Source organism: Antedon bifida, chromosome 9 (assembly GCF_963402885.1).
Source record: "Antedon bifida chromosome 9, ecAntBifi1.1, whole genome shotgun sequence".
Taxonomy (NCBI): domain Eukaryota; kingdom Metazoa; phylum Echinodermata; class Crinoidea; order Comatulida; family Antedonidae; genus Antedon; species Antedon bifida.
This window is the reverse complement of record NC_136234.1, coordinates 18,638,494-18,651,050: the sequence shown is the minus strand read 5'-3', so window position 1 is coordinate 18,651,050 and position 12,557 is coordinate 18,638,494. Positions and strand designations below refer to the sequence as shown.

At 32.6% G+C, this 12,557-nt stretch overlaps 1 protein-coding gene across 2 annotated transcripts; it reads right to left on the bottom strand.

Annotated features, from left to right (window-relative positions):
- Nucleotides 1–2,819: 2,819 nt before the first annotated feature.
- On the bottom strand, nucleotides 2,820–9,359 carry LOC144852215 (CUB and zona pellucida-like domain-containing protein 1). Of its 2 annotated transcripts, none has more exons than XM_078709981.1 (7): nucleotides 9,131–9,359; nucleotides 5,091–5,150; nucleotides 4,638–4,813; nucleotides 4,159–4,559; nucleotides 3,718–3,826; nucleotides 3,331–3,517; nucleotides 2,820–3,117 (listed from the first exon to the last, which is right to left on the bottom strand). In XM_078709981.1, the coding sequence occupies exons 1-7, from the start codon at nucleotides 9,207–9,209 to the stop codon at nucleotides 2,963–2,965; spliced, it is 1,167 nt and encodes a 388-aa protein (XP_078566107.1). In that variant the 5' UTR covers nucleotides 9,210–9,359; the 3' UTR covers nucleotides 2,820–2,962. The 2 variants fall into 2 exon arrangements, with proteins under 2 accessions (XP_078566107.1, XP_078566106.1); XM_078709980.1 differs by lacking the exon at nucleotides 9,131–9,359 and adding an exon at nucleotides 5,290–5,739 and having other exon boundaries at nucleotides 5,091–5,159.
- Nucleotides 9,360–12,557: the final 3,198 nt, after the last annotated feature.

Here is a 12,557-nt window from a genome sequence, read left to right as displayed (position 1 = left end):
CAATTTCAGTTTACTTATTACTTTAAGACTGTTGCCGGCTTTTGAAAATTGTCTCCTTATCTTTTAACACTTGCAGATCTGAAAATAATATTAAAAAGTGGTCAAGAATTGGGACCGTGGTCCGGATATCCTCCAAAATGTAATGGAGTGGTCCTTGACCACATACCTATCTGTATTTTTATTTTGGTAAATACCTTTTTGAGTAATCCTGGTAACAAACAAACAGACACACGCGATCGACTACATATGCCTGTTGATCTTGGTTACAGTCTGGTCAATACGTCACATCTGTGTTTTTATTGTCATCGTCATCTCTGTTTATTGTACATCTAAGAGATAAAAGAGAATACACAACGGTGGACACAACCTCTCATATATACACGATGACATCATTCAGACCCGGGGAAACAAGTGGGTGGGGTGGGGGGGAGATACCAACGTCAATGTCGCAGAGAAAATAAAAAATACCCTAAAAATCACCGAAGACCAGACTGTAACCAAGATAAACAGTCTTGAAAGCAAACTGAATTGTTTGCGAAACATTATTGTAAGTACAATTTTAGTAATTTCGATTTATTGGATACAAACAATTCTCTTCTATAATATTAGTATCCAAATGAAATTATTTTAAGGTTCTTAAATATACTTTTCCCATATGTTATGCGTTTGCCGTTTCATTGAAATTCGCGGTCTTTTTAGTAGCTTTGTCTGAACCGTTTTTTCAATTTTTGTTAGGAAAGAGGATGGCGAAAATAACAATGGCGCTGACAGACAATGATACAGGTGCGATGGTAAGGAGATGATTTTGTTTTTCCTACACCTCAGATTTTCTAATCATACTCATATCAGCTCTTCTAATTATACGATGGTTATAATTGATTATGATATGGGGGACGATGATATTGTTGATGATGAGGATGATTTTCAAAATCTCGGGAATACTTTTCGTTACTAAATAGAAAAAGAAATCATTGTTTGTTGTGAAACATTGGTTATTCACGATATCAAATTATATGTCTTTAGATGTACGATTATTGACCTTTTTCAAACATACGCATACATTATTTATCAATTATCATTATTGTTATCAATAAGATAGTTCAGCTCAGTTTAGCAGCTGTCTGAAAGAGATATCGAGTAATTTCATGCATCCTGTTGCCGACCAGTTTATTTGCTTTAGTTAATTATTCCTTTTTAAATTTCACAATACTCCATACTAAACTCGAAAAAACCCTTGGAAACACCACGAAAGAAACTTATGTCATTGTCGAAACATTATAGGTTGAAATATCTAGGGAAAACTGTTGTTTAGTAAGAGTTCAAAAAAATTTTTAAAATATAATCGTGGATAATAAAAGAAAAAGTTGAAGAAATATAAAAAGAGTATTAAATAATTAGGATAGTTACTGTAGGTCTATCATGCCGAATGTGTTACATTATAATGCATAGCAATATACGTTAAAGCTAAAATACTATCTTAATATGTTTTTGCAATTAAAATAACTGTAAGGCCTATATTAATGAAACTAATAACACATAGTGGAAAGTAATCATTTGGCAACGTTCATTACGAACTTACGCAGAAATTATATTGTGATGCATGAATATTTTCTCAGTTTTTTCTCCTCTTTTAAAACTAAAGATAATTATGTACTTTAATGTTTATAGAGTGGAAGCTCTTGAACCATGAGATAGGAAATATAAATTTTACTTTGAGTATTTACGGTATGGACCATATGTCTCATATAGGCGGATTCAAAGTGAGGCAGTTCCAAATATTAATATAGAGAACCCGTATTAAGGAGGAGCACCTTCGGTACCCTACAAAGTATAGCTTTAATAGGGGATTTTCCTGAATAGAGGTTGGCCGGTAATGTTATAACATATATTCCCCTCCTCACCCGTTAGGGGTGTCTTAAAGGAGGGGTTCTACTGTAGTTTGTTTGTTATTCAATTATATCCTCATTTGCATATTGTGTTACAACACACGTCAGAAACAATTGAATTGCGTGTTTATTCCTAAATGGTCTGGTGCACTACCTGTGTTCTTAGTACTATTCAGTCTTATGTAAGCGTAACACCTATAGGCCTAACATCATGTGTTGGCCTAATAATCATCATCATTATCATAAAGAAGCTCAACTTTGGTAAGTTACTGTGATTTACTTCATTTAAAGTTATCGTTATTATTCTTGGTTCATTCTTTTATGTTAGCTTAGGTTTGGAGTTCCAATAGTATCCATTCACGTTTTATTGTTTGAGCTGGCTTGGAAAAATGCGATGTCTGCATCTATTTATTTCAAAGCCTACGTCATGCGCTATAGCTCCCTCTACAGTTTATATCTTGTAGATAAAATACGCATATCGGCAAACTTACTACAATAATACATCTTGAAACAACGTTAAAGCGAGAGAGTATTTAATAGCAATAACGATTGCGTCTCGAACAATGATTAATAAATAATGGGTCAAATCGTATGACTTATTTAATGGAACGTGGAGAGCCTCTCGACGGTTATTTTTATTTATAACTTGTTTTATACTGCCTCATTGATTTACTTTTGTAGTGTTTTTATGTCTTACTTTGTACTTTGTTGGGCGAAATAAATGATATATTATGATAACGTTAAACGGCACAGTTACACATTAGCTGATTCCGAATCAAACGTTACTTTAGAAAAAAAAAGAACTAACAAATTAAAATCAAATTAACATATGTTTTATTTATTCTTTGAATCATAACATAACTTAAAATATACCAATGTAAGAAGAAACCTAATGTTTTAAAAAGAAAATGTTATTTCAGGTATTATTATAGTTGACTCACAACTTCGATGCTAAAATCAGGAAAAATTATTAGCAACACATACGAATAAATAATATAAATCTAAAACAAATATCTATTCTAATTTTTAAAATTTATTATTTAAACATAAATTAAAGCAAAACAACATGTCTTCGTTTACATCTCCTCCATGTTGTTTTCCAGTTTCTGGTAAGAATATTTATGTTTCTTTAATCCTGTTATCAAGGTGACACACCCTATTGCCAAGACAACCAAACTGAGAACCATCAAAGTCGATGGAAGAGCGGGAACTTTTCCCTTCGATGTTGACTCTGAAAAAGTACAAACATTTTTAAATTAGCTTTAATTGCCTTGTACAAAACACAAAAAAGATACAGTAAAGATTGTATTAATATGATTTTCTAAATGACAATACACATTTATTTACATAGAAACTCGTCTATAGAGTTATTTTATATTTACTGTGATAGTCTGATAACATAATCAGGTAAACAGTAATCGGACAGAACATATATTTTGTATACCTTGAGCATCAAGAACAATTTCAGAGTTTTCATCTGGTCTTTTTAGCACCAAAGGTCCAAGTTCGATCGAAATGCTATCAGACAATTTATTGGGTAGATTGACGTCACGGCGTTGACGTTGGTTACAGTTCCTAGAGCATCTCCAGTCACTCTCATTGCAGATGGACAATTGACAATGAACGAAAACCTGTATTTAATGAAAAAAAAATTATAGAAAATTACCAATTTTAAATAGTAAGTTTTAAAAAGTATATTCCTAGCTTCAATTAGAGTCGGGTCTATCCACCAGATTTCAATAATTGTTTTTCATAAACATCACAAATGATGTTAAAATGGTACTTGGTATATAATTTAACAGTATAATCTTTAATATTTATATTTTCGTACCGTTGAGTATTCGCCGCTGAAGCCAAAAGTTTCAAACGAAAAGAACGCCCGGGAAAAGTCTCCAGAAGTTGATTTTCCGTCGAAACTAACTGTCGAATCTACACTACAACTACATAGAGAAAAGAAAATTAATCTAGTTAAGAAATACTAAATTTCGCTTAAATATGCTGAAACAAACATTTTATATTATACCTCTTCTGGAACTGAGACCACAGCTACACACGAGAGTTAAGCTTTTAACAATTAATCATGAAAAAACAGGTTGAACGAGTTATAACCAGGTAAAACCAGATATAACCAGCTAGAATTAACTACAGTAGGTAGAACTAGTTATAATTAGATAGAACCAGTTATAACCAGATAGAACCCATAAACAGGTAGAACCTTTACTATTATAAAGACTATCAGTAATAGGCCAACCACACTATACTGACTAGTTACCTGTTTTTTATTAATTCATAGTTAGGCTGAGCATCAGGGTCGGGGTTTGGTGTGGCTTTGCAAGAATCGACAAACAGAACCATATCATTACTAAAAGTCTTCACACTCGCACCAACAAACACTGTACTTCCAAGATCCAGTTCAATCGGATACTGCCAGCTCGGGTATGGAGTAGAATAACTGCTGTCTGTAAACAGCTCCATTGCAAATGTAAAGTTGTCATGTTCGCGTTTTAGGAAATCTTTTTCTGTTCCCACTGGGTCAAAACTAACGGATGAGTGACCTGTATTTTTTAGTTCACACTCGACGGTTATGCGACTGTCATCTTTTCTGTAAATCCTGGAAACACCTTCGTTGGAAACAATTACTTGGTTTTGGTAAGTTGTTGAATACAATGTCGACTAAAAAGAAAAAATAAGAAATGGAGAAAGAGGAAACAAGATGTGGTATAATAAAAAATGAACACAATCTTTTGTTACCTTTATTGTTGTTTGACATTGATCGTATCTAGTATATAAATACAGCCAATACATGCCGTTACGATACGTGTATCCCATCATGCTACACGTCGGGTCGATAAAGTGTGCGGTGCTATTACTTCCAAGTGAAGCCGCATCAAGGTAAACTGTCATGTATGAATTACTGCATACAATATCTAAAAAGAAAAAAAAATGTGGATTGGGAAGGTTGATTAAATGTACACAATAGACTAGAATTAGAAATTAGAATAAGTACGGTAGGCTAGTAGAATGTTGGTTTTTACCTTTACAGTAAATAAGTCTATACTTTTTAAAAAACCGTTGTACCCAAAATCCATTTAAATTTGATCCATAGCAACGTGTAAACAATCCCAGAAAACTTGTGATTAAATTATATCAAAAGTGTGTATGATTTTAAACATTTTAAATTAATTAGTCTTCGGTTAAACTCACCAGTTTCTATCCATTCAGGAGTTGTAACAACTGGCTGAGTTGTAGGATAAACTGTACTTGCTGATTGATCTGAAAATAATATCAAATAATTAAAGAGTGTACTGTTTTATATATTCTGATAAATCAGTCCGCCATCCAGAAAATCTGATTTCTACTTCCAATTGAAATCATATTAATGGTATTACATCAAATATCTTACCTGAGCATGCACCCTCACTAATATAAACATTATCTATAGCAACAATCTCTCTATCGTAATAGTCGCCATATGCTCTACCGTTGATTCTCAAGTAAGAATTGTGTGTATTGCCAGTGTATATAGTAACATTTGCAGAATTCCATTGTCGACTGTAATCATCATTTATGGTGGAAAGGAAGGAGGAGTAGTAGTAGTTATAATTGTTGTATATAGAAATGTATTGCTTATATTGTCCACTCATGTAGTAATAAAACATAATACACGCTTCATTCCATCGGTCTGGTATACTTGGACTGTTAATGTAACCATATTTGTATCCACTTTGACCATAGTTGATCGCAACATAAATGTAATAGTCATCTGAAAGAATCAATCCAAATATCATTATTAATTTACATATTTATTTTATATCATTCTCATTGCAATTTAACAACGTTTTTGTTTTCTTTCTACTGTATGATCGTTTGTGTTGTATTATGTATGTGCATCGCGCTTGTAGGTAGAGCGAGTGCACCTTTATGCAAATTAGGAGGTAGTCAATAAGATTCTACTCGAAGTGGTATCATAGTCCTTTATTGTCTTTGGTGACAGTGAGTCCGAGAATCGTATCATGAATGTAAGTACAGTATTTGTATCATTCTTTAACTGCGATTAAATGGATATACGATAGACATTTTTACGCTCATGTTAACCACCGCCTGGCGGTTTTTAAGGGGAATGGTTATGTTATTGGCTATGATACAGTAGGCCTAAGAATCGAGTAGCGTATAGTACAGTACACGTTCGACCGTGTGTAGGGCCAAGCCCTAACATACCATGTATCCTTTGTTTGATTACGGTATGAGTGAATGGGTAAACATACATATCATAGTCAACAGAGCAGTACTTTATATTCTCTATTCTCACTATTAAACTCATAAACATTCATTGTTTGTATAAGGCCTAATTGTTATTAACCTAAAGGAAAGTATAATTGAATGATAGATCGAATTTTAAAGATATATTTTTTTACCTGATCCTGAGTAACGGTTTTCTAAATCATCAACATTATATCTTTCTGAAGATCTCGCCCATCGATTGTAACTGTCATAATGAGTCCAACCAGAATATCCATCGTTGAAATCAGAACAAAAACCATCTGAGAATTAAAATGAGGTTAATAAGTAGATGATCGAGTTGATAGTTGAAAATTAAATTTAGATATAGAATGGAGTTTTCATATAATTTTTTGAAAATTTGAAAAAAGTTTGAATAAAAAACAGATTTAAAGTTAAAATTACAGTTCAGGGAAGTGCTGTGCATTTCTGTAATAACTGCTCTATATGGTTTACCGAAAATGCGAACAGCATTCAGTATTATAGTATAGTATTCAACAGTATTCTAGTTATTTTTTTAAAATATGTCCGTTTTGATGTGAACGTTACCTACCTCGACCTTCTGGGTATACATACACATTAGCCTGAAATCCTTTCCTTGTCACACTGCCATCTGAACTGAAGACAATCGTTATTATGTTATTTGTGGATATGGTTATTGGTGGTGTATTGGAACCAGTGAACCTTCCAATCATTTCTCCATCACTGTAAATAGTCACATAGTCGTAGCTGTCCTCAAGATAGAAATCGTAGAATTCAACAGAGAGCAAGCTTCCAACGTGAGTAGTGAATGTCCAGTTGACGTACTGGCTGTTTCCATAGTAATTAGGATATCCAGGCGATGTTATGATTTGAGTTTCGTTTCCACAAAGAAATGTTTCAGTGTTATTCGGTTGGAAATGGCCTGGTTAGAGAAACATAAATTCATCAGTTTAGTTACATCCCATTACATTCTGATCGATCAGAATCGAATCAGACGTTTAACCATTTTAAATATATAAAATAATGATTGTACGTATTTTTTCACAAACATCTTTGTTTCTCAGTACCTTTCTAGTTGTTCGGGATGTAATTGATAGATGGTTTATAGTATTAGGCCTATTCGTTACATTTAATTTAACGATTTTTGTCATAAACGTGAAAACCAGAATACAGTCTCACAACGTAAGATTGAAATAATATGTGACATAATAATGTATGACGTCATCTAAAGTATGCTAAATTTACCGGTCGTTGTTCCTATGTTATAGTATGATGTTGTTGTAGGCCGTTCAGTAGAAACTGTAGTGTTGTCTTGAAAAGAAAATAAAACATTTATTATTATTGGAGTAGAAACTGTAGTGTTGTCTTGGAAAGAAAATAAAGTTATATACTATACATTCCAAATTAGGAATGTCCTTTTTCAAGTCATGGATCTATAAGCGGATCCAGGAGAAGTGATTTATAGTTTCAAAAAATACAATGCAAAAAATAGAACGTTAGGATAAATGTTTTTTAATTTTACAATATTCTGATCCAACTAGTCGGAAAACCTGGATCCACCACTGTTATCCAATGGCAAATAATGATAATATTATGGGAAAATGGAGAAATTGTTAATGTATTACTAATTAATATTTAATTAATTTAATTTTACCCTACATATTTAATATTATTATTATTATATATAATATATTAATAGTAGTAGTTTAATAGTACCATTAATTCTTAATTATGATAATAATAGAAATATTGGTAATAGGCCTAATATTAATATATATGCCTAAATAATAAAAAGAATAAATATTTATAATGATGATTATAATATTAGTAATAATGAAAAAATATGATGTGTATGAGAATGAATAATAATACAAATAATGAAGGTAATAAATCAAAATATAAAAATACGAATATTATTGAATAACATTTGAATAACCAAGTCTCCCTTAATTTTTTTTTCATAATAATAATAAATAATAATATCCTGAATTTATATAGCGCCTAATGTTCTGAAACTTCTAAGCGCTGAATACTATTCCCCCAGTCGTTTTGTGTGGGATGAAACACGCATCCAATAGCAGAAAATAAACTCGCTAATTACAATAATGGATAAAGTATTCATTAGTTATATTTATGTAATTTGTTAAACATTCTAATCTTACTTGCACACAGCAAAAAATAATCGGAGCAACAGTCACGTTCAGCCTCACAGATGTCGTCACAAAAGCAGCCTTGGTCGTATCCACCACATTTACCAAAACAGCTACCATTTGGATTACGCGTAACTAGATAAAAAACAACAAACATAATAACAATACATAATAAATCTACTATCCATTTGTAATCTCATTAATAACAAGAAAAGGGAGGTCAAGATAAAATAGTTATTAAATAAAAAAGTTGTTTCGTTGCGCTCATATTGTGTTTAGAAACAATTCCATTCCAGAGTTCTGATTGGTTGAAAAACTTTTCACGTCACAAAGAAAATCAATGCTTTCGATTCACGCGAATAAATTTCATTCTGAAGTTCTGATTGGTTGCAGAACTTTCACGTCACAAAAAAAAATCAATGCTCTCGATTCACACGAATACATTTAATTCTGGAGTTCTGATTGGTTGCAGAACTTTCACGTCACAAAAAAAAAAGGAGAGGCAGAAATTTAAGGCATGCGTACAAGGACGAATTTGTCAAAAGTGTCGTATGGGAAGTATTTTACGAACATGATTATTGGTATACAGTATATCACAGCCATTTAACATTACAATCAAGAAAAACCTACCTGTTGTTCTATCCCATTCAGTAACCACATCTGTAGTTGAAGGTTCATCTATAGGCAAGAATTGTTTTTTAATGTAGTGAACATTTTTGTAAGATTAATAATAAATTAAAGAGCATTTTATAAAGCCATTAATACCAATTTTATTTGAAATAAGTTAAAATATTATATATATTAAAGGTTTAATTCTTAAAGACTTGACTATACCTTGATAATCTGAGCATGCGCCTTCGCTAATATATATATCGTCAACAGCAACTATCTCTGTACCATATGCTATCCCCATAAATACTATGTAATTATTATATTTATTGACAGTGTTGATAGTAACATTTGCAGGCTTCCATCGTTGACTGTAATCATCAATTTCTGTGAAGGCAAAATTCCCGTAGTTTCCAGCATAATGATATATATAAATCCCTTGATTTGAATTTCCACTCATATAGTAATAGAATCTAATACACATTTCATTCCATCTGTCTGGTAGATATGGACTTTTAAGATAGCCATACTTAGATCCACTGTAACCGTAGTTGTTTGCAACATAGATGTAGTAATCATCTGGGGAAAAAAAAGAATTTCAGTGATGAAATCAATTGATGTTTCTGATTTTTTTTTCTATTCCCTTAATCTTATAAAGATTAATGACATTAATTGATATTTCTTGAATTTATCTGATAGATTAATTAATTTGTTGATAGAATCAGAAGAAGGAATGCATTCTAGTATTAGTTTTGATTGACTACCAAAAAACGAGAGTTTTATCTGATTCATATATTTTACCTGAGCCCGAGTAACGGCTTCCTAAATTGTTGTTACCATCATATCTTTCGGAAGATCTCAACCACATATTGTTACCGTAGTAATCAGTCCAACCATTATATCCATCGTTGAAATCAGAACAAAATCCTTCTGAGAATTGAAACAGATATTACAGATAATAAAGTGTTAAGTTTTAAAAACTCCTACATTCAATTTTAAAAACTCTTGGAACAATATACCGCTCATGTGTATATCGTTATTCTCTCAATGTCACTGTTCTCGCTCCTGTCTAAATGTTTGCGAAACACACATTAGATTTGTTTTCGTTTCTTCTAATCTAGATAATACATACTGATATGCGCCATGTCAGTGAAAAGGAAATAGAGTAATACATTTAACTCCAAAAGATGAATACACCTACCTGGAGCTTCAGGGTAAACATATACCTCAACCTGAAATCCTTTCTCTACCACACTACCATCTGTAGTGAAGACTACCTTTATGTTGTTATTTGTAGATATTGTTATTGGTGGTCTATTGGAACCACTGAATCTACCAATCATTTCTCCGTCACTGTAAATAGTCACATAGTCGCAACATCCCTCAAGAAAGAAATCGTAGAATTCAATAGAAAGATAGCTTCCGACGTGAGTAGTAAATGTCCATTCGACGTACTGGTTGTTTCCATATTGGTTTGGATATCCAGGCGATGTTATGATTTGAGTTTCATTTCCACAGAGAAATGTTTCGGTTACATTTGGCTGTGAAGGACTTGTTGTTTCCCAGTTATAGTTTGGTGTTGTTACAGGCCAATCTGTTAAGCCAACCAATATACAGGAAAACATATTACGTAAATAACGTTACGGAAAACTATATAAAAAAAATATACTTGGTCGTTGACGCCTTCGTTAACACATTAAATTAGGGCTAACTTGAATGAAACTAGCTAATAGACAGAGGGTTAACGCATGCGTACCAGGACTATCAGCAGTAAGCGTGACATGTGTTTGTGTCCCTCCTTAAGGGTATTTCACTCCTGTTCCGGCAAGGTTCCAATCCGGCTCCGGAAAATCCAATCGGACGTTAATGTTTCGTTTTCACGCAGCTACGCGCATATCGATTGGCGCATAGCCGCATGGAGCGTCGTGGAAACGAAACATTGATGTTCGATTCGCCGGACCGGAACCGTGCCGGAACAGATGTGAAAGACCCTTTGTGTCGCATTATAGATGCGAGTTATCTACCTGTTGATGAAGCTGTAGTGTGATCATCTGTAGTGAATGGTATTGCAGTGAATGGTATACGATCTGTAATAAGAGGCATGAACAAAAACTAAAAGTTTATTATTTAATGCATATTACACAATGAGACTCACTAAACTATTATGATACATTATGCATGAAAGAGAGAGAAGTATGCCAGCACATGTAGGAAAAATGTATGAATAATTAATTTGGTTGTGACGTTCTAAAAATTATTAAATTCCAGCTGCAGTAATAAAGGGAATACTATTGGACAATATTATTATAGTCAAATACTGTAGTAACATTGAAAACATTGTTGTAAAATTGTAGTAGGCCTATTTTTAGGTTTCAATTTACTATTGAAAAGAGAGCTGAAAGCTTTAATCAAATCTAATTAGTAATCATATTACTTATACCATTTACCCGTTTTATATATAAACAAATAAAATTATGGATGTACCGTACACTATGGGAGTGGGAAGCCCCCATAAAAGACAAAAATACTAATAAGCATATACAAATAGGCCAACAGCATTTATACTTACCACCAATGTAAATATCATCAATTGCAATATCTCCAGTGAACGAACTTCCTCCAATGCCTTCGAATATAATGTAGTTGTTTCCATAACCATTGTGTGCGAATTGTACTGTACCAGCATGCCACACATTGCCTTGGTTACCATTTCTTGACCATAACAACTGGTCACCTAAGTTTGATGTTCTGTAAACGTTGAGTGTTCCCATTGTATCTCCGTACATATGATAGTAAAATGATAAGGATAGACCTTGCCTTTCTGGTATCCTTGGACTTCTAAGGCGAGCTGAATCTCCATTACTTCTTGGAGATGATGTTTCAATATAAACATAATAATCAGCTATGTGTAGAAGTAAACAAATAAACTGTGTTATTCTAATATCAAGTTAATATGTTTGCCAAAAACACTTTTTACTTGTCTCTTATCTAAAAAGTAATCACATCGTGTACCACACTACATACTAATGGTCACAATAGACCTTATAATTCTTCTAACTTACATCCATAACCAGAATGTCCGTTTGTTGGTCCAGTGTTAGATGATGGCGTAGAACCGTTGTTGCGTGTCCAATCAAAATTATCACCATATTCTTGAGTCCAACCATCAAAGCCAGACTGGAAATTTGTTTGTATTTCAGAGTTAACTAAAAATAAAACGAAAACACATTTGATCATAAAAGTGAGCACTAAAACAGTGAAGAAGAAAAATTAAGAAACTGTCGATTAACAGGTTTCAAACTTCCCCTCACTGACAGTACTCCAGGTTTTTAACCGCATTACGTGGACCTTCAGACAAAATGTTCCTTCCTAAACAGTGGAGGTTAGCAAGACTTTCTGTTATCAATTGTGCACCTTCAACTCTACTCAAAAATATCTTTGTAAATATCAAAATCATATTATTAATTTTCCATTTAGGCCTAGTAAAATACATATAATTAAAATGTTGATAATAATAATTAACAAGTTTGTTTTGAAAAGTCCTTCAAAAAATGTATCAAGAAAATACAATAAGCAAAAATGTGGAAGATTGTCAAAATATTACTCGATTAGTTAAAACATAGTGACGAATTAAATTCTAGTTTTCTATTAA

Bases quoted from the DNA above. Each gene is read 5' to 3' on its own strand.
- LOC144852215 (XM_078709980.1), bottom strand. From the start codon at position 5,674: ATGATATTTGGATTGATTCTTTCAGATGACTATTACATTTATGTTGCG. The intron at 4,814-5,090 runs GTGAGTTTAACC...TTTTCTTTTTAG, and splicing joins TCCTGAATGGATAGAAACTG to ATATTGTATGCAGTAATTCA. The intron at 3,827-4,158 runs GTAACTAGTCAG...TTCTCTATGTAG, and splicing joins TATGAATTAATAAAAAACAG to TTGTAGTGTAGATTCGACAG.